At 37.3% G+C, this 23,713-nt stretch overlaps 1 protein-coding gene across 1 annotated transcript; it reads right to left on the bottom strand.

Annotated features, from left to right (window-relative positions):
- Nucleotides 1–219: 219 nt before the first annotated feature.
- LOC145787508 (stAR-related lipid transfer protein 3-like) lies at nt 220–22,539 on the bottom strand. The gene is made up of 12 exons (XM_082599263.1): nt 22,298–22,539; nt 20,468–20,594; nt 19,578–19,670; nt 15,956–16,099; nt 9,247–9,376; nt 8,802–8,948; nt 7,969–8,144; nt 7,312–7,413; nt 6,875–6,934; nt 6,182–6,369; nt 5,018–5,111; nt 220–4,318 (listed from the first exon to the last, which is right to left on the bottom strand). Exons 1-12 carry the CDS (start codon nt 22,486–22,488, stop codon nt 4,226–4,228), a joined length of 1,545 nt encoding a protein of 514 aa, XP_082455389.1. The 5' UTR covers nt 22,489–22,539; the 3' UTR covers nt 220–4,225.
- Between the last annotated feature and the right edge of the window lie 1,174 nt (nt 22,540–23,713).

Below are 23,713 nucleotides of genomic sequence, written 5' to 3'. Positions count from 1 at the left end.
GGAATATCAGAACGACCGAATTTTTCTTAGCTGTTTTAGGCATTCCAGTGCTCCTGAGCGGTCTCGAACCGGCGTCCTTGTCGTGCTCACACCACAAAAATAGGCATGCCTGAAGGTGGATATGAGGTTATTGTGGAAACCACTGACTTCTCGATTCCAGGCGTGAGCCCATGACCAGGAAGATGCTTAATTTGATTTCAGCTTCACTCTCACTTCCGTGACGAAAATGTAATGAAAATCATAAAATCGACGTTTATGAACGGAAATACAATTTCCCACCAACATAATCAATAACAATATGAACGAGGTTAAAAGACAAGTGATGAAAATATTTGCAACGGCGAAGCTTTGAACAAAACAAACATCCCCAACTAGCAAATCAGACGTTGAAGCAACGTAAAAGGGTCTGATTTCTAACCGGCTCGGTGGCTTAGTGCCCACGCCTCTGAAGCGGTAGGCATGGGTTCGATACCTTGTCGGGTCATACCAAAGACTTTTTAAAAATGGTACTGAATCTAATTCCTGCTTGGCACTTAGCAATGGAGTGGATTCGGGTAATAATGTACTCAGTTGCGCCTCTATACGGCTGCATTGACACTGTCTGCTTTGTAAAGCGCTGTGGAGCAACGCATTCTGCGACGGATACAGCGCTATATAAAAACTAACATTATTATTATTTGCTTCCTGGGATGATGAAAGTGCAGGTAATGGCAAGAGAGCCGAGTGTGAGTTCGTTAGTTTGCGTCAGACGAAATACCACTGACGAAAACAAAAGAATTAGTTTGCAGCGGAAGTGGTCCAAAAGCCCCGAAAACATGAACACAGAAAAGAGTTAATTCTGGTAGAAATATCCTTCTATCACCAGCAATGTTACGCCTGGCCGGGTTAAAGTGCGGTGGTTTAGCAGCCACGTCAGGTCGTAAAAGTGCAGGCAATTAAAATTCTATGATCTAACAAAACCATCACAACGATCAAATGTAAATAAATCAGTGAAGTGTTGTTTGGAAGATCTGCCTACCCAACAAACCAATCGATTTTGCAATAAAATGCGAAAGAAATTTGCGTGACAAATGCTTTGATTTCATTCAAGCGATATCAGAAAACCTACAGCATAAAATGCGCCTTTACCATTAAAGCATAGCTTATGAAACTATGGCCTCATAGCAGGGGCTCCGGACGCTTCCTGAGAGTGGGGGGGGGGGGGTAATTTAAGCAAGGGCGGAAACGATGTTTTGACATCGACATGGACTTATTGGATTATCGCATTACATATACTTCTGGAATGTCGCTCCCCAGACCCCGTTCGCATTACCGAAAGCTTCAGTTTCTTATACAACGTCTTAGGCTGCATGTTTCGCGCCGAAGGCGCAAAATTTTTGCCTTTCAGCACGATTTCAAATCGAAAAATTCTTTCAACGAATCTGAAATCACGAGCAAAAGCTTTTTAACATTTGCCACATTTTTGTGAGGTTTTGAAACAATTTTGACTGGAAGAGGGGACGTACGCAAAATCCCGCTCTGTATTCTTCCTTGGCTCAAGTCCTCCAAATTTTGCACTTCAGACGCTAAAAGATTAGATTTAAAAGGCCAAAAGCGTTAAGATTAAAGCTATAATCTATAAAACTTAATTTACAATTACTGGTACATGAATACAGCAAGACAACCTGTGCCATAACATCCACAGTAAAATGAAACGTTTCAGCATCTAGGGTTAGGCCTACATTCAACTCAGAAAAAAAAAGAAGCTAAAATGCATTAACTTTTACAAGAACTGAAAATAAGGAGACATCTTGATCGATGCTACAGGAAGGCCTACCATCTGCGCCGTATAAGAAATAACACTAAACAAAAAATGCCATAACACCCAGGTAATGCCTTGTGCCAAAAACTACAAAGAAATAACATTATAAACGAACAGCTCAAACAAAACACTGTGTGCACTCTGCTTCTATTCTAAGCAGAACAGTCAGAAGTCGCAAAAGACTTTAAATCTTTGTGCATTGTTAAAAAAAATTCTTTGCAGATTTCATCTACACTTAGTTAGTTAGTTCATCCAAATACACTTAATGGGCATGGTACATGGCAATGAAATTGAGTCTTGAAGCAGTCATTGTGCTTCGGAGCCATGTTTTTAAGCGGCGTAGCGAGCTAAACGATCTTTCAGCTTCTGCAGAAGAAGGGCCATTGACCAATAGCAATTTTACAAGTTTTTCCACACTGGCATAAAACTCTTTGACAATAATAGGCCTAAGTCCCATTAACTTGTTTCGAACATCGCACACATACTTGATCGTCCCAAATTTCTGACGGAAGTGGCTTAAATCTTGGCCCAAAATTTTCACGTCGAAGCCATATCGTTCTAACGCTGTAACAGCACTGTCGTTGACTGTGCCAGATACTAAAACTTCAAGCATTTGGTGAGTTTTAATTCCTTCGCCATTGAAGCGGTGGGTGAAGCCTTGCACTATGCTGTCAATAGATGCATAGAACTGCCTTCTGTAATAAAAAGCGAGGTCATGGAAAGCACTTTGCTCACAGCGCTTTCTTGAAATTTGGACTTTAGCAAAGCCTAAGCTATCTAGGCTACTTGCTGCTGAAATTCTTTGTATAACTGCATAATTATTCTTCATTTCTAAGACTCTGGTAATTAACTTCTGCGTTGTCAACCAGCTCCATCATATCGCTGATGGTATAAGACTTGATCTGCAACAGGCCAGTTATCTTTTCAAGTGGTTTGAATAAAACTTGGCAAAACTGCAATGCAAAGTATGTGTTGCCTTGCAATAATTGGGAATAAAGGCCTAATGATTTCGCATTGTTGAAATTTTGAAGTGTGTTTAACAAGGCTTCGTAGTTTGACAACACTGAAGAAATGGCCGGTACACGTGTCAGCCATCTTGTTTGGCACAAAGTGTGCAAGCTATGGTGGGATTCCTCCTGCAGGGCGATTTTAAACTTGCCAGACTGATTTTGCAAACTACTTAGCTCCTGAACAATTCCCATGGCATTATGCAGGTCTCTATTGCATATTTGCGTTGTCTTGCGAGTCGGAGTTTCCAAGCAAACAACTAAAAAGTTTGCAACAAAACAAAAAAATGAAAATAAAACACAAAAGTAGAAAAAATATAAAAATTAAATTTTTATCTCTACATTAGGGGGGGGGGGGTAATTTTGCATTAGTTACCCCCCACTTCAATTAGTGGGGGGTAATCACCCCCGCGGCCCCCCTCTAACGGAGCCCATGCCTCATAGCATTGCTGGTTAGAGGGAATGTTCAAACACCGCATGAGGTTATTTTCTTGCTTTCCTCTACCCCCGTTACATGACGTTTATGGACAACTCATAACACCAATGTGGCAATTCAGCAACCTTCCTCCCAGGTATCACGTGACACTTAACAGACCAATCACTTTACTGTGTCTTGACAAAACATTTGAAGCTTAGTACGAGCAAACGTTGAATTAATTTAAAAATGACCGACTTGTTGGCTGGGATAGTTCACCTTTTGCAAGCCTAGGGAATGCGTCGACAAAATGTAAACATCTAGCTTCGAAACAGACGTGAAAGTCCCAGGAGGTTGATAACGTTCGACAACTAAACTTTCATTTTTCAATTGGTCAACGTCTCCAGATGCTTTAACTTACACAAAACCACCTACCAACCACAAGTTTTCATTTTTACATCTTTTCAACATCAAACAACCTCGAAACAATGCAAGAAAAAACAGGAACTTTTGATGGGTTGATGCAAGCAACTGCAATGCTGCATTTTAAAAGTTTCCAGCTTCTGCCAAAGTAACACTTGAATAAAACACAGGGTAAACCATTGAATAAAAGATTCGAACATACCAGTACAACATGTTAACCATTTCCCAGCCAGAAAATCAGACATTTATTTTACATTGATTCAACGTCTGAAACGTTGAGTCATGTAAAAGGTAATGTCAATCTCAAACAATGGACTAATTTGCTGACTGGGAGCACACAACTCGCGAAGCTTGAGTGGCCTGATTTGCATTGCACAAAAAGAAAAACATACACACATCGTAATTGGAAAGCACAGCTTTAAAAGTAACCACAGCACAATGCGTGGTTACTAGTTATGCAACCACTTGACAACATGGTTAACTTCCCAGACAGATTTTAACTAGAAATGACGAACTTTGCTGTCTGGGTTGGGATTTGTAAACAACAAAGGGAAATAAAATTATAAAATTGCCAAGTCATCAAACGACTTGCAGCCGTGTCCTCATGGCAGATACAAAGTCTGTTAAGGTTCTTGTTAAATTTCGATTGACCAATGATCTGGATAGATTTCCCTGAAACAATTTGCAACTGGTTAATTATCAACTGGTCATATGCCTTGTACTTACGTCTTACAACAAGCGGCCATCACAAAATATTGACAGTTCGGTTGGCCTATATCACAACCCAAACAGTAAAATCCATCATTTTTAAACGGCTGCAGACGTTGAATCAATGTAAAAATGACAGATTTTGCTGTTTAGGTAGTGTTGTGTTGTAACAGCGCTAAACTACGTGGAAAAGACGTAGAACCGGTTTGTCTTGGTAGCTGTACATCACGAATGTGAAGAATACAATGTTTCCGTGTAGGCTAGCTGTGACGTCATCATACAGATGTTTCACTTCGTTGGGATAGTTTCGTTCTAACTTGACTCAATAATAAAATTGACTGTTTGCATTGATTTAACGTCTGTAGACGTTTAAAAATGATGGATTTTGCTGTTTGGGTTATGATATTGTATCAATTTAAAAAAGGAACGATTTTCTAGCTGGGATGGTACTTGTAATAAAAGCTATAGACAATAAATGGTGACGAGAAACTTCAAAATAAAAGATGCCAACGATAGAGGAGTCGCTGCAGACAACTGGTCGACCCCGGAAGTTTCGGGATGCAGACCAGGCTTCTTTGAAGTAAAATGGTGAGGATGGTGAACATATTTATTACAAGGTTAAACCAAAATATGTACAGTAAATGTACAAGTCAGCCAGCATACCTTGAGGTCGGTATTTAATATCCAGGTAAACAAAGAAGATTGTGAGTCGGATGGGTCCGGACTTACAATGAAACCAGTCGGTCCGTTGACGCCCCTGGAAATATTTAAAGTAGGTTGGAAGTTGCTATGAAGGAGATTCCGTCTTTTCGAGTTTAGTGATACAGTGGCCGAAGACAATCGTGGGCTATTCATGCGGTTATTTCGGATACCAATCATTCCGGATAACAAATGCATCGGGATATTTGTATTTTATCTTTTTCCGTAATTAATTCGTAAAACGAGGAGATTAAACCATCCACCTGCGCCCTGCGGTCATCGCAGCTGTGCTGCAAATGAAAAACAGAATCTCGGCAATTTCAACCATTTACTGTTTCAGCACATGAATTGTACAGTGAAACTAACGTAATGGACTTACTATTTTATTATCCGGTTAATCATGCAATTTAGCCCAATATCAGATTGATTAAAACAACTCTATTAGGCGGTTATCCGATATTTGCAAAGTCCTACAGTAGGTGTCACAATCCTTCAAGAAAAATTAAAATTACGACATGTGTGCAAGTAAGCAATAATTTCCTAACGCAATTTTGGTAGAGAGGAGATTTTTTTAACCAAATATACAAATAAAACCTAACAACCAGACGGCATTTAACATAATACAATGATATAATAATAATAATACATTAATAATATAATATTTTGTAATTTAAATTCATGAAGAACATCAGTCAGTTGGTTACTTGAAAAGGGCTAAAATGAGCATGCCGAAAACGTTTGTAATTTTTAGTTTATTTTCATGTCTCTTCATTTTCATGTTATTATATTAGTCATTATGTTGAATGCCGTCTGGTTATGAAGTTTCATTTGTAATTTTATAAGAAGCGATTGACCCGCAAATACTTTTTTACATGATTCAACAATGTATGGACGATTAAATGAAAAAAAATGCAGCATGAAATTTAACGTCTGGGTGTAGGGACAAGGATTAATCAATTAGTCGAAAATTTAGAACCCAGCCCTACCCAGCAAATCAGTCCTTTTCTAGAATGATTCAACGTCTGCAGACGTTGACTAAACAGAACTGATTTGCGGGCTGGGATTTTCACCATTCGTTCTCAATCACAGCACGTTGTTCATACGTGAAACGTGATCAGCAACACCTGCCTGATAAAATTTGACTTTGGAACCATATCTTCACATTCGTTTGTGCTTATACCGGCACTGACGTACAGACTTCCCCGCTTCTCAATGCGTCGAACTGTCACAAACTCTCGACTGGCGATGAGACCCATAGCAGCAGGCGCAGAAACTTCCAAGCTTATGAAGGTCTGCTCCCCGACCCGTCGCAGCATCTGGACAAGCGAGTCAGATTACCACAACAGGATAACGGGTTAATAAGTTAATAATCTTCACACCAACATTAACGTGTTAAACAAGCAAATAAACGAATTTCTATAGATGTTTGCTGGTACACCCCGTTATTTTCTTATCTTAAAGTGTTAGTCTACTATTATGTACTTTCGACTAACCGAAGCTTCGGTTTTCAACAAAAACGACTGATTTAGTACCTTTTCTTTCATTTATCAAAACTACCATAATCCAGCGAAAGCTTAACTTACTGAAACCTGTAAAGATTTCTTACAATTCCGTGTATAGAAAAGTGAAGCTGATTTCTACAGTATAAAATTAAACAGATGGTCTATGCTTACTTGGCGGTGTGCAACTGTGCATATAAGGCATAAGCACTAAAACTGACCTATGTGGTTACTAACGGAGTGAACTTTTTATGTACAAATACACTGAAGTAATAATCCAATTCAAGTACACCATAATACAAAAAATACCTCAGCTACCTACCTTGACATCGGCAACGGTTTTATTCCAGTTGGGCATGTCTTCAGGCTTAAGCAAGATCTCCTAGTAAAGAAAAGCTAAAATCAATGGTTTTACTTCAAACATTCTGAACGCTTTCGATGAGATTAAAACACTAAGAATGAAATCTGTACGTATATCAAACTGTCTCGTCCTGTATATCAAACTGATGATCTTTAGAATGGCTTAGAACACAGAGGATAGTTATATGCGCTGAAACTAGTGCTAACAAACTCAACATCGAAGTTTCACATCTGGCCAAGATATACCGCGGTTCTTAGCAGCTTATGAGTAAATTCATGATGGAGTCGTGAGTATTGTTAATGTTATAATAGCGAGGGTAAACACGCAAAAGATTAATAATAGCAAAATATTTGAAATGTTTCACCATAACTGATATCAACGTTTCCAACCAAACTCACAGAAAAGATGACGTCAGTTGATTTGCCTGTGATTTTCGACTCTATCTTGAACGACTTCCCGTACTCGGGAGTTTCAGTGGTAAACACTGCATCGCCATTGTCCTGTGAACAGTCAAGAATCCGTCACATGACTATTGTCTACCTACCTGATGCTGTGGAAGACCCAGCCCGCATATTAGCATCTGCAAACGTTGGATTGATGCAAAAAGACGGGCAAAAAGTCGCAGCTTCACAAAGTTTTAACATTTTTTCAATCGTTTTAGCGTCGCCAAACGATGAAACGAAGTAAAAACAAAAACTTTTGCTGGTTGAAGGACAAACACTCACTGGTATGCAAATATTGCGTTTATAATCAATTTTAAAGTGAGCCGGTGTGATTCACTGGAAGTCAACGTTGTGATGCGAACATCCATATGTACACAATTACACATCTTATTTTATACACTAGCTAGCACATAAAAAAGTAAGGTATTGGCGTAAAACCGTGATTTTAAGTCTATTAGGTTAGTGAATGTTGAAGGAAAGGACATGTTTCGGCCCTCAATGATAAACTAACGACTTCTATGAGCTGGACAATCCAAAAAAAAACATAAACTTTGTTGTCTGAGATAAAACTATTCTAAGAAAAAAAAAAATCGGTTTCATTCAAAATTTTACCATGTATTTTTGAGGCTTCCAAATTTCAGTGTTTTGGTACATTTCCCACAATTTATTGAGTCCTTCTTTCCCAAGTTGCGTTATCTTGGCCTCCTCTGGCGTGAGCAAGTTAGAGCGATGATAGCCATGCATTGAATAGTACATGGACTCGATGCCAGTGTAACCGCCTTCTGACGCTGAAACAAAGCAACACCGTGCGTCAGTTAATGTTTTCCAAGCCTAAATTGTTTTAAATCACCCAAAACAGGCTTAAGTAATGAGCATGTAACTATGTATGACAAATAAATACATTTTATTGCATTATTCAAGATCTGTTTAAAACTCCATAACAAGGAAATTTAACAGAGCGGTAAAGTTCGATGCGCAAGGTTCATCACCAATTAAAAGCTGAATTATATTACTGGTTGTTATGACAATAATAGAATGTCACATGACGTTGAGCGTCACATCGTTTCAGTTCCGGTGTATCATGGGCTGAAAGTCAAAACAAGTTGCAACGACATGTCGTATGGCTGTGGTACAATAATTGAAAACGATGCTTGGTACGCCAAAACAAGTAGACAACTATGACGTATGATTTACAGTTGGAATCCAAGGCAACCAAAAAAATCCCAAGCACCTTACAGAAGTGTGGTAGGGGTAGACAAAAATCGTAGGATAAATTTATGAACATAATTTAATTCTGGTAAAATCTGCACCACATCAAGATCCGGAACAACATATCGTCCGCTCAAGTAAAAACTCTGTGGGGCTAACGTCAAGTTAGTCCTCACTCCATCTATTACACAAGTTTAGACTTTTAATACACATCGCTTAAGGTCCTTGCTACTTACGTGGTGGTGTGGCCGCTGGAGAATAAAACAGGCCAGATTCCATCATTGATCGAGGCCTGCCTGCATAGAACTGCCCTCTTCGCCCCATCGTATTGTCAACAGCAGGTGTAGGATGGTAAGATTGCTGAAGGAAGGCCTGCGCGGTTCCTAAGAGAATTCATAAATTGTGGTGTGAAAACAAGAAGCAGTGCATACATGTTTAATTGTTTATTGGATGAAAACTTTATCTCAAAACCATACCGCACAGTTCAAAGAGTTGCAATCTCAATATATTAGGGTTGCTGTAAGCAAGTAACGTCTGTATGCAACTATTCATTTTATAAGCAACACAACAATAGCATTCAATACGGTAATGATGATATATTCCATCACATTAAAAAGTCGATTCAATGTGAAGTCTTTGCTAACAACTATGTAAAAAATCTGCTTTACAACACCTACTTACTTTGAGCTAGCTTAGCTTCGGCCGGAAGCACTTTAAAGTCAATCAACCACACCTCAATCCAAGTAAGAACAAAATCAGTTAAAATACACACAATGGTCATGGGCAGGTTGAGAGTCTGAACCTTCTGGCTCTGAAAACAAAGTTATATATAATACGGTACATTAATAACCTTCGATTACCAAAGACAGGCAAGACGCAACAAAACAACAGGGTTGAGCATTATAACAATATACTTTACATATTTACAAATAGTCTTAACAGTCAAACGTTTTCGGCTTAATTTGAGCCCTTATCAGGAATCTGATATTATTTATAAAAATGCAATAAATTTAAACTTCTTGAAGGTAACCAGCTATCTGACTATGAGCAATCAGCATCAAGAAATACGCAGCGACTAAAAGCAATACTGCAAAAAACAGACAGACGGAAATCAAACTACATTACGAAAAGGCAACTACATAACTACAAAAGAATTTGCACCACAGGGTACGTGATACATCTAGTAAATCCTGAGGAGAATGGACGCGCCTCCCGTAAATAATTTTTTGTTTAAATTTGGGTTGTAGTAGGCTAGTAGCCACAGTGCTCCGCACCTAAATATCCTGACGCCACAGTGTGCGCGCCTATTTGACCGGCGCTTAACTGTCTGCACCTAAAAGACGTGGAAGGCGTTGGGCCAAAAAAGGTTGAGAAACCAACTTTAAATCCAATATCAAAAACACATTATCAGCAAAAACGAAAGGCTATCATTAAACTACCATTAATTATACCCTTTCAAACCTCACTAATCGACACAACAGCTGCTTGTTAGCAGCACTGGCTGTTGGGTCTGCCTAGCCTGCTTTACACAACTTTATCGTTAAGATTTAACTTGCATGCCATACCACTTGTATTCGCTCGGCGAAATAAAGAATACTCGACAGCGAGACACGAGTCAGTACATAGTGGGGCGTTGACGCGTTTCCAGTACAGAGTATGTAAATGCACAGATACTACACTGACTTAGCCAAAGCGGTTTGTGTAGAACAGGGGTCGGCAACCTACGGCCCGCGGGCCGGATCCGGCCCGCCAAGCAAAATTATCCGGCCCGCAGCATTTTTGCAAATTGTAGTTGGCGGGCCAAAACGAACATCCCATTATTTTATGCTGCCATTTGGTTTTACATAACAGAATTAAGATTACTAAATGTTATGTAAAACTTTCGCAATTTTTACTTTTCCATATTTATCCGTAACGCTCACTTGTAATCACGTAGCCTGTGTACTTATGCCGCAACAATGCTTAGTTAGGGCATTGTCGCCATTTTGAATTTCCTTGATATTCTTTCTCTGCGAACTGCATTTTAGAGAGAGCGACGTTGCAGGCCTGACAGATAGTTTGATAGATTTGAAGTTTTAAGAATTAGTTTGTTTGAAGGTTGATAATTTAGAAATATGTGTAGCTTAGGAAGCAGGAATTGGCCTTTTTAGTGACAGCCAGTCCAGACTTTTAAATTACTTTATTTTTTAGAGTTATAATTTACTCCCAGTTCCATTTTTCCGTTTTTTTCAACAAGTGATTCTTGTCTTTGAAGAATTTGCTGCTTGTTAGAATCCACCAAGCATAGGAAATTATCACAAAGCGCCTTTGTACCCGCGACCTATCGATCACGGGTCGCTTTGTTATAGTAAACTAGGTTTGGGGCAAAATTTAGCTTAAGCTTGCAGAAGGTAGCATCAAGGTACTTGGCAGTTTCACCTTTAAGTCCGGTTATATTAGCCTATTTACTGCATGCTAGTTGCAGGCTACATGAGTTGCGTTAGTAATAGTCAATTAACCGTATATTTAACGGCAAGTTGAGAACACAACTTACTGATGACCACTTGCAAGATGTTATGATTCTTGCCTCATCCAACCTATCACCTGACCTTCAGAAACTTTCTAGCAGGAAACAACATCAAATATCACATTAATGTTGTGCTGTCAATAAATAAAGTACTTGGTGTTTTTCGTTACCAATTGTTACTAATTTTCTTTATATTAATCTATATAAGCCTATAGTAGCTAAATATGGAGATACTCTGATAAGAACGCCAATTTTAACAATATTATGAAAAGTAAAGAAAACGGAAGTGCAAATGGAAAACTTGTACGGCCCGTTGACATCTGCGCAGTTTTGTTTTGGCCCGCGACTGAAGAAAGGTTGCCGAACTGTAGAATAATATGAAGAACATAATAAAGAATTTATAGAAGTGTCACAAAATATCAACGAAACAAACAGGAAGACAATGGTGATCGTTTCGAATTATTGTTCATCTCCTCTTGTATATATATAACTAGTTTCTTGTTATTTCCTTTTACTTGAGGGCAGAGTGATTTATCAAAAGCAAGAAGTACCGGTACCACAGCAATGAATACACTAGCCATCATGTTAACCGCACGCCATACGATAATGAAACAGAAGAAGTTCCCTGATGCAAATTTACTGCAATGGAATGTAGTTAGCGGCACTGTGATCTTGATTGTCCAATATGAGACTTAAAACCAATATTTTTCTTAAGCTGTTAAAGAAAGCCTATCACATTGCCAAGGTGAATTGGCTTTGAATCGTATTATATAAAAAGAGCACAAAGAAGATTGGAAAACACCGGTCCCGGTGGCCTCCCATCTGATAACATCAAGATGTGAGCACTTGTATACAATGAAGGTAAAAAAATTTAAACACTGCTATGTAAGAAGAATTTGTTTTCATAAAGAAAATACTGTTGAAAATAGTCAGTTGGCGTCTGGCGAGAAACAAAAGAATGGTTGCAAAGTGAAAAAATGTCTCAGCAAATCCTTGAGTATAAAAACCATAAAATAACATATATATAGTAGGGTGTCCCACTTTTAGGCGACTTTTCAGGAAAATTAGGTTCGGGTCAAATTCTGAATGGATTTTTGTCACTGATTTCAAAAATGACGTTATTTTTTCATTATGACGTCATCTTGATGTGCCAGCTAGCGGATTTTTGCTATTTTGGCCTTATCACGAATATGGTAAGAGCTAGAGATTTGGAACTTGTGCCAAAATGACCGGAAGGGACGATTTCCTATTTGTTGTCAATACAATATGAAACGCTAACTGCAACAGAAAAGAAGTTATTTTGAAAAAACATGTTTTTGCTCATTTTGGACAAAAATATGAGAAGCACGGCAATTTTGCTACTGTGACGCTTTTATTTCGATTGTTAAGTTGCAGTGCTGCGCCACATTGTTTAACAATTAAGTACAGTGGTAGTTAGTCTAGCATATTGTATTTACAATTGATTATATAATATACCTCAGCATTGATTTTTACATGCATATTGCAATTACTAATACCAGCTAACTTTAAACCCTTGATCATTTCGCTTAAAGATCTATCAAACAAAACCACCATTCAACAATACAGTTCAATGGGATTATTTATCACACCATACTGTGCAAACCAGCACAAATGCGCAAGTCTGTTTTGGCCAAATCGTCTTGGTCATCTCGAATCAAGCCGTTCACAACGCGTTTCAGTCTGCCAATAAAGCGCTCTGTTCCTCGATTGTTGTTGTTGATCATACGCAAAAACACTGATGGAGATGAAAAACATGCAATGCGTGGAGCCATCTTACTTTCTTCGAAGAAAAAAATCACTTTGAAGTTGTCTCGCTTCAAAAGCGTCTGCTCGATATCAACGTTTCTTGGAAAACTTTTCTGTCTTGCTGCATCAGCAGCAAAAGGCGGAGCTTCAGCGTGGAGAACTTAAAGCAACGTTTTTAGGGCTCAACCATTGGGATGCATGCTTAACGAAATGTTTCAGAACAGCGTTGAATACTGGTTCATCCACAGATTTATATGCAAGTAATAAATCTCTTGTAAGCAGTACCAATTGAGGAACCTTCAGCAGCGGAAGGTTTAAGATGAATGCCTAAAAATGCGGGCAATTAAACACAAACAATAAAAGAAACCATACGTTGAAGTTTAGGGATATCCTGAGGCCCAACATAATACCCAAAAATCAGCAATCTTAAGTAGGCTAACCACTCGCTGTTGTTATTCAACGCGCATGGGACACCCTTTCTTGATAAAAAAAGTAGGGGTTTCAAATTTCGTGGAACATTCATCACTAAATGAGCTGCCATAGCAAGAAGACACATATGGTCGCTCCGAAAAGATAAATCTTATCTTCTTTCTTGTGCTCAGAAAACCATAAGATCTTGGCTTTTAAATGATTTGCGGTTATAGCTGTGATGAAACTTTACAATTTTGTCGGATTTTCAGATGTTGGGGCTTTGGGGTTTTGATATTTTCTTAATTATTTTTATCAAACCACCATCTTCGTATGCATTAGGGCCTTTCACTTTGCCTTCCAAAATGCTTTTTGCGTGTGTAAAATAAATCTCATTTACATGGAAGAAACATTCAAGAGTGTGTATCACTACTACTACCACTGTACTTAATTGCTAAACAAGGTGGAGCAACTTAACAATCGAAATAAAAGCATCACTTTCACTGTAGCAAAATTGCCGTGTTTCTCGTTTTTTGTCCAAAATGAGCAAAAACATGTTTTTTCAAAATAACTCCTTTTCTGTTGCACTTAGCGTTTCATATTGTATTAACAAATAGGAAATCGTCCCTTCCGGTCATTTTGGCACAAGTTCCAAGTCTCCAGCTCTTACCATATTCGTGAAAAGGCCAAAATAGCAAAAATCCGCTAGCTGGCACATCAAGATGACGTCATAATGAAAAAATAACGTCATTTTTGAAATCAGTGACAAAAATCCATTCAGAATTTGACCCAAACCTAATTTTCCTGAAAAGTCGCCTAAAAGTGGGACACCCTAATATAATATAATATATAGGCTATATTTAATGCAGTCTTTGCTTAGAAGTCAGGAGTATTGCACTTTAAAGCAGGGGAGTCTTAAGTGTTTTAGCCACATGCCGCATTTTGCGAGTCTTGGCAACCGCATTAAAATTTTCACCCAAGTTTTCCTTGAAATTTGGCCTAAGCTGTAAGATTGTATATTCTGGAGCCCAGACGGGAGCCACAGATAGCTTTCTCGTGGGCCGCACTTTTGGCACTGCTGCTTCAAAGTAAAAATATGTATACTCAATTAATGTCAAGGAAATGTTAATTGGTGAATTGAACTATGAAAAAGTACTATAAAAAAGTACAGAATTATCATAAGTACATTATGGTTAACGAATCGCAACTGCTCGCTGTACTAGTGAGTGCTCAACCTTGTGCTGATAGCCGGGAAGAACGCTCCTTTCTTCACAATGAGGTTGTCATATTAGGCGCAACAAGACCATTTTGATTAGTTTAGTGAGGATTTGTAGTCCAATTGCTTTCATTTTGAGCCTACTTATTCTGCGGGTCTGCTACTATTCGGTGAGTCCGATTCGGTGAGTCTGATTCGGTGAGTTCCTAACCTCTAACCCCTAACCATAACTCCTAACCCCTAACCCTAAAACGGCAATGATAATTAGGCCACGGTACCCGACAATTAAAAAAAAAAATTGAAAAAATCCCCCGTTAAGGGATCGGACTCACCGAATCGGACTCACCGAATCGGACTCACCGAATTGGGCCATTCCGTATTCTGCCACGACATTGTTTAAGCTTGGTGAGTTTATTACAACGAAAGGTGGAAATTAAATCACAAACTGATAGAACCAGCTTACTAAAAACAACCAAGTTACACGGGTTTTTTAAACGTATAGCAACCTAAAAACAATGCAAAATTATATATTTTTGCTACCTGGGTAGTCTTGGCCTGGCAAAAGCTTTTTAACCAAACGACAAGCACTCTTAGATTGCACATTACTTAGTCGAATAGTTTTTGTACAACTACACAAATCACTTGGTTTACATTTTACATTTTATTAGCAATTATGATAGCCCATTTGGAGAGTTTGCGCAAACACTTTATTAATTTTTCAGAAACCCCAATTATAATGTAATGTTTCTACCCTTATACCCCAGTTCTCAATTACGGTGGCCTTTCATTACTAAAACCTACTATTATGACACAACAATGCGGTTGAGATTGGACTCTTGAATCTTTAATAAATTATGTCAATTGAAAGCTTTTTTAAATAGTTTTATGCAAATAAGGTAAAACATAGCATTTGATATAAATCCTTGCAAATAGCAAAATTCCTTTTTTTTGTAACACCAAAGTATCGGCCTAAATATCGGTATCAGTATCAGCCTAAAAAAGTGATATCGGTATCGGCCAAAATATTGGTATAGGTACGTCTCTAAAAAAATCCAGACTTTTCTGAAGGAGAACCTTCCCATGTTTGTCTCATAAGACATTTCGCCAAGTAGCACTCCAGATCTGAACATTTTCACTTATTGGCTCATTGTGATTGAAGCACAGTCTAACTCAATTCCACACCCCAACCTCTTCTCTCTTAAAGCAGGCATTCGAAGAGCATTTTGGAATCTCAATACCAATGATGAAGTGAAGTTGTTCACAGTTTATCCAAAATTATTAAAGCAAAAAGCCATGATATTGAATAGTTGTGTTAAATAGATTATAAGGATTACATTAATAAAGTTGAAATAAAAACTTTAGCTTTTTAATCCTACCTTGAAATTGAAAAATTATGAAAAAAATGCATAAGCCCCAATTTATCTGAGGGACCCTGTGGTGTATAAGGTAGCTGCCCTTTTGTCTTGAAAACAGCATTAACCTCAGTCACTTACCCCAATTCCAGGAAAAATGGCAAATATTTTAAAAATTAGACCTGCATCACTTAGTGCTGTACTGATAGCGACTGGCCACCAGTGACGGATACGAAAACCACCATAACATATGAGTAAGAATAAAAATCGAACGAAGGCAAGCATCTGCAAAGCAAACACAATTAATGAAAAAAGCAAATTATAAAATGACAACATCACAAAAATGCAATGATCTGGTATATTTATTGTAAGTTTGTCTCATTTAAGGTTACATAACAGTACTAAATAGTGGGAGCAAGTCTTTTAGGTGCAGACAGTTAGGCGCCGGTCACACAGGCGCGCACACTGTGGCGTCAAGATATTTAGGTGCGGAGCACTGTGGCGCCCGTTCATTTAGGTGCTATTCCTAGTAAAGTCTGCAGATTATAGCAGCTTGGCAGGTAGGGCAATTCTTGCGAGTGCGGAGTATGTGTGAGACAACTCTCTACAACATGAATACATTTCTATAGGGCATATGAACCCTGGTTACTAGTTGCAAGCATAATGGTGCGACTTTGCTCGTTATTAAATCTAGTCGGGGTTTTGATGGAAAACTAAGTTAATCTTCACTCAAGCCTACCACCCGCTTGAATATAGGCTAAGGTATATTTTTTACTGATATTTAGTGTAGTTATTATTTGAATTAACTAAAAGTGAACTCAGTTATGCTCGGAAACTTGAATAATTTATTGATAAAGCTTTCGCCGATGCAAACCTGGACTAACAACAAATAAATGCCGAACAAGCGCATTAAAAAAACAATATATTTTTCCGTTCAGTATATATATTATAACATTTTATGTGAAAAGCATTGCCGGTTTAAGCAGCTTCACTCACGGAAGCCACGACATATTTTTCTGTTCAATATAACATTTTGTGTGAAAAGCATTGCCCTACCTGCCAAGCTGACACAATCTGCAGACTTTACTAGAAATAGCACCTAAATGAACGGGCGCCACAGTGCTCTGCACCTACAGTAAATATCCTGATGCCACAGTGTGCGCGCCTATTTGACCGGCGCCTAACTGTCTGCCTAAAAGACGTGGACCCTAAATAGTGTATGATCATTTCAGCTTATTTTGTTGAAGTTTGACAGATATCCTAACATACATTGCAAATTATAGACTATTGTAATTTGTCCGTTGCATTTTTTTAAATATAATATATATATACAGAGTGGCATATCATATCATATGCACAAACAAGGAAAGAGCAGTATGTTTTTTTTCCAAGATTTAAGAATATTTTCTTAATAAGAATATATATATATATATAAATCAAATGTAGTTATTACTATCTAAAGCCTTTACAAATTGTTTCACCTAACGGATCATCAGAAGGTCTGTAAAAACATGTAAACAGTAAAGAATCGATAATTCTGAAAAGCAGTCCTCGAAATTAGCGGCGGCACTCGGCAATTGCCGTGGTAAATGCCGCCGTAAACGTCATAATGGCCATTCTGCTACGGCAATTAAAATGCCGCCGCAAAATGAGCACTTAATTAGAACAAAATTTGTTCAAAATTTCTTCCTGTGTTATTTACTCGCAGCGGGAGTTTAATCAGCAGAAACATCGCACCAAGACCTCACCTCGGACTATTTTACTTGCTGTGAACACTCACCCAGTCTTCGAAAATATTATATTTTATAGCATATTTTTACTTGGCAAGAACTTTGCCGAGGCGAAACGGCAAAAGTTGAAATTGCGTCGGCAATTGCTCTGAACGTTTATTACAAAACAATTGTACCAAAACATGTGAAACGAGAAGGGAAAAGTATACTAGAGTAGTCTATCACGACCGCATCGTTTGATTTGTTGTGATGTAACAATACTTAAAGTAGCGATAAAGCGAGCAACGCAATACGCACGCTGTTACGTTAATTCACGTAAAATAGCTCAGGGGAAAAGTAAGTTAATTTTGGTTTGATTCAACGTTCGAGTCAGCACAAATCGATTTACAATTTTTCCGGCGGGTTATATTGCGCACCCAGACAGCAAAACCATCATTTCTACATCGATTCAACGTCTACAGACGCAAAATCAATGCAAAAATAACGAATTATGCTGCCTGGGTAACAACAAGGCCCAATAAGAAATTTACGTTTGTTTTTCGACATCTAGCGACGTTGAACCATCATAAAATAACGTTAATTGCTCAAACAGATACCGGTAACAAATTAATAGCTCCCTGCGAGAAGATTGGCTCGATTTATGTTTATCCTAACATAAGTTCGGCACAATTGGGATACTGCGTGCGAGCAACACAAAGTCTGTTGGATAAAGAACTAGTCGAATATCATACATAAATCGGAATCATCAGATGCTGTATCGGAGGATGAGGTTGTCGCGTCGTCACTGGAATACTTGAAGACGCAAAACTGCCCGTTCGTGAACGCGCACTGCCATATGATCGGAAGCATTATTTTACTGCCGAAGAACCATTTATCCAATTTGGTTCTACTTTTTTAACTTGACCCCTTAGCTTTTCTAATTCCGATTTGTTACCGTCATAAAATTCTTTATAAATTTTGTAAAATAGCAGACTAACTTTTTCCTTCTATTCCCTCTGTTTGATAACCTATAGCAGGTAAATTCTACTTTTTAACTGTATCCTTCACCATGATTTATATTCGCAACGACACCGGTAAACAATAAGCATTCGATGTAACAATAACTTTTTCGTAACAATTAAGCCAGTATTTACAAGGTTGCATACTTTTTACAGTTCACAAGAGCATTGTCAGCGCGAAAAATAGCTTGCGTGATGTTCTCCGCTACCGCCGTATGAAACACGAAGAATAAACGCATAAAATTTCGTTTGTTTAAACTTTAAAGCATACGGCAATTGCCGCCGCAATCCAAGGTTTGCTGATTTGGCGACGGCAATGTTTTTGCCGTCGTAGATGGAAGCTAATTTCGAGGGCTGGAAAAGATATTAAATATTACAACTGTAATTTAATCTGCCAAAAAAAATTTCTAAACCTGTACTTCCTGAGGAGATATTAAATATTACAACTGTAATTTAATCTGCAAAAAAAACCTCTAAACCTGAATTCCTGAAAAGATATTAAATACAAAAAGATATTCAAAAAAGATATATGAAAAGATATTATATATTTAATATCTTTTCAGGAATTCAGGTTTAGAGGTTTTTTTTGCAGATTAAATTACAGTTGTAATATTTAATATCTCCTCAGGAAGTACAGGTTTAGAAATTTTTTTTGGCAGATTAAATTACAGTTGTAATATTTAATATCTTTTCAGAATTATCGATTCTTTACTGTTTACATGTTTTTACAGACCTTCTGATGATCCGTTAGGTGAAACAATTTGTAAAGGCTTCAGATAGTAATAACTACATTTGATTTAATTCGCTCTGCTTTGCCTTTTTGCTTGGCATTGAGCACTTTTTGTAGTATTAATAGTTTTCATTGTTTTTTATATATATATATATATTTAGAATGTGCTTTTTTATCATTCTAATGTACCGTACAGTACATAGTGCAGTTGATGTTAAACTCTTAAGCACTGCTTTCCAACCAAACATTAGCCTCAAATGATACATTTTAATTTTTATCTATTTACTTAGAAATTAAACTCTTACTGTAACATCAAATAACGATGCATGAAGAGAATATTTTGCCACTTGGTCTTTAAGAACTCGAAAAAAACCTCCAGTAGCATCGTTGCTACTTGTCTGCAAAAGTGTTTGTACATGGAGTTAAAAACCATAATAAAAAGTTTCCATATTTGGGACAAATATACACAAATAAAAGCAATTAAGCAAACGTTTCAAGAAGGATGTACAATGTACAGTGGATTTGTGTCAGTTTGTTATGAACAGAAGTCGGAATGGCCCGATTCGGTGAGTCCGATCCCTTAACGGGGGATTTTTTCAATTTTTTTTTTTAATTATCGGGTACCGTGGCCTAATTATCATTGCCGTTTTAGGGTTAGGGGTTAGGAGTTAGGGGTTAGAGGTTAGGAACTCACCAAATCAGACTCACCGAATCGGACTCACCGAATAGTAGCAGACCCAACAGAAGTATATATATATAATTATATATATATTACAAATTGTTTTGTCACAGTTCCTTTATCCATTTAACCAGAGAAAATGTAGGGGCATATGAAACTTAATGGAAGGTCAATCGAGTCAAATTTCTCCAAAGTTCTGCCATAGCTTTCTGTTGCTTCACGAAGTCATTAAACATTGATATGTTATTGTTAATGTTCTTTTGTAGTGTTGCAGCTATATACAAAGTGGCAATGGATTTTTTTCTTAAATATGTTGCAACGAAAAAGATTGAGAAGTTATAGTGTAAGGTAATCAGATTGTAGTTATATTTTTATGAAACCACCAACGTGCCAACCACCTGTTTATAAATACCTAAAGGCTTAATTTTATTTGAGGTCCATGTAATTGATAGCACAGGCAATGATTACATTTTAATTCATAAAAATGTTAAACACATTGTCACATTCAAAACTTACCCCAACTTCAATGAGCCATAATAATCCAGTCAACAAAAAATCAAAAGTAATAAATAAACAAAAAGTTCGGCGTGGATCTGACATTTTTTTATCCGTAGCTAACGTGGCAAGTGAAGATGTGTCACTTCTGGCAACAAAAAAATTAAACAATTAACTACCAAAAAATCATAGCTAGTTTGTAGAAAAAAATCACTGACACTCAATGACTATCATGAAAGTAATATGTCTTAAAAAAGTAACCAAGTTTAAAGCTCTGACAAAACACTGACGATATTATGTCATGTTAGTTGTTACTTACAATAAATTAAATATTATGTCTCAAGAGAAAAAAGAAAGTTACACACTTTAATAATAGATATTTTTGGTGGAAGCATGGGGCAAAGAAATACCATCGTGTTTGTATATATTATACCGTAGTATTTCAAAACCATCATGGCAATACCGTAGTTTTCCAAACTTGGTGCATATTATGACTAGGCAATTTAACATCTGATGTTATAAGTGGAAAGACAAAAAAGGCTATCATTTTAAAATTAGCAGTAAAAAATGCTGAACCAAAAAAAATTTTCAAGTGGCACAAAACAAAATGACTTTGTAGTGATCACAAGTCTGTCATGAAGCCATGCAAGTCAAAACCAATTTGAATATATACATTTAGATCACTACAAAGTAGGCAATTACAGTAGTCTATGCTGATTAAGCTCATGCAGTTAACAGACCCAAATGTTTATTAGTTACAAATAATAATAATGCTTGTTTGTATATAATGCTGTGGCTGTATCCATCGTAGAATACGTTGCTCCTCAGCGCTTTACAAAGCAGACAGTGTCAATGTAACCATATAGAGGTGCAACTGAGTACATTGTGATTGTTACCCGAATCCATTCCGTTGCTCAATGCCAAGCAGAAATTAGATTCAGTACGGTACCATTTTTAAAAAGTTTTTGATATGACCCGACGCCGACAGGGCAGCAAACCCATGCCTACTGATTAAGAGGCGGACGCAATAACCACTAAGCTACCGAGCAGATAATTAAGCCCAATTTGGTCTGGAATTACTGAATGTATAGGAGTGGCAGAGAATCGTTCCCAGCTTAATAAGCTCAAAATCTTCTGATCCCAAGGTTGGCTTAATAAGTGGTGACGGGTGCAACCTAATTCGTACTATGAACAATTCATACCGTCAGTTCGTACCTTGAAAAGATCGAGACAAAAAATTAAAAAAAGCCGAAGTCGCTGTTTGAAGTTTCCGCAAGGTTAGGGTGTCGGAGTATCGGTTAGGTATCGGTATCCATAAACAAACTGAAAAAATCGAGAGAAAAAAATAGAACATTGCTGATCGCAGTTTCCGTTTTTCCACAGTTTCCGCAAACATTTTAAAATTTCTGGTAATGATCATAAGAGTTTGCCGAAGTCGCTGATCGCAGTTTCCGCAAACATTTTAAAAGGGTTAGGGTTGATCGGAGTTTCCGTAAACATTTTAATAGGGTTAGGGCTGATCGGAGTTTCCGCAAACATTTCAAAATTTCTGGTAATGACCCTAAGAATTTTTGTTTGTTTGTGGAAAATTTTAAAATGTTTGCGGAAACTGCAGTCAGCGACTTCGGCTTCTTTTAATTTTTTTCTCTCGATCTTTTCAGGGTACGAACTGGCGGTACGAATTGTTCATGGTACGAATTAGGTTGCATCCAGTGGTGACTATTGTATTATAATTCATTTGCATCAGATAGATTTATCTAGATTTAATATAAAAACGATGATGTAATGCACAGGCTTCAAACATACAACGTAAAATCAACTGTAAAGCTAAAAACGAGATATGTCACTTACCGAGCACCATGCACAGGCCATTGATCAGAAATGGCTGGATTTACAATAATGGCTGGAGCATCTGAACTTCCATAAAATGTTAAACCATTTGAATTTTCTCTTTCAAGATCAAAAGAAGATATTTTAGAGTTTGATCCATTATCGTTTTGAGACTGAAGTAATGGAGTATCTTCACTTTGTTCTTCTTCCATGTCAAACAGTTTCTCAGTTTAAAAAAGATAAAACTACACCAAATCGAGGGGAGAGCTATAATTACAGTATTATATAGTTTTAAGCACTGTTACTTATGATACTTAACTGATAATTAGGCTATAATATGTCAAACAGAAAAATTAACAAGTTAAAGACGGTATGACTCAGGCAAGCAAAAGTCGATAAAGTCAAAACTGTTTTACACATTCTTTGTGCAGAAAAAGTTCAAAAACATGGTTTTGTGAAAAGTATAACACTATTTATGTGTTATTGGGTTAAATTAAAGTCCTATTTTACGTTGGTCAATTATTTTGACTTCACATTAAAATCGTATTTTTAGGAAGAGTTGAATTATATTATGGTTTGTAATGAACAGATACTGTATCAATACTTTGTGGAAAAATAGCCACAAAGACAAAAATTATGAAGTAAAACAATGTGAAAAAGTTATGACATTCCATAAATCCAGACTGCTAACAAAGGCTGAAACTAAGATTGCCAGATAAAACTCAGTTTGTAATCCAACAATGTTCAACTGAACTAAAGGAAAAATCAAATTAATCTCAATAAGTTATTTCGCTCTCAAATTCATTAATATAAACATTTTTCTACATGATGATACAGAATTGTTTTTCTCATGATTGATCTATTGAAAGAAGAAGCATAAGTTTCAATCTGATAAAGCACTGAAATTCTATCTATATTTCACAAAAAAATTCTTGTTTTCAGTTGTTCTTTTAAAAAAACAACAACAGTCACTCACCTTATGAAAAAACACTGCCGAATTGTTATTTTTATTGCCGAATAGAAAATAAACCTGCTAGATTTACCAGTTTGCTACTAAAAACTAGGAAACTGGCTACAAATCAAAACAATTCAGGACAAGGGGAATTGCTGACTGATTCTGATTGGTCATCGAGAATCGCGTGATGGCAGCCAAGCGTCACCACCAAGATAACATGTGTTATCTCATTGGCAACGAGCCAAGTCTTGGGGTTCTCTGCCTGAGTTTGTTGTTTTGTTTTATTATCTTTATCCTGCATTGCGGGAAAGCGGACTTGAGCGCTATGCATCGGTGTACGCCTTCCAACGTACACCTGACCCACGCTGCAGCAGTTCAGTTCAGTTCAGTTGTTTTTTTATTTCTGACCATCATATCAACACAATACACATCAACATAGCAAAGGTCAAGAAAAAGGTAGAAGCGACAAAACGCGAACGTTA

Source organism: Aplidium turbinatum, chromosome 18, assembly GCF_918807975.1.
Source record: "Aplidium turbinatum chromosome 18, kaAplTurb1.1, whole genome shotgun sequence".
NCBI classification, from domain to species: Eukaryota; Metazoa; Chordata; class Ascidiacea; order Aplousobranchia; family Polyclinidae; genus Aplidium; species Aplidium turbinatum.
Note: the sequence above shows the minus strand (reverse complement) of the source record. Positions and strands in the feature narration are given on the sequence as shown.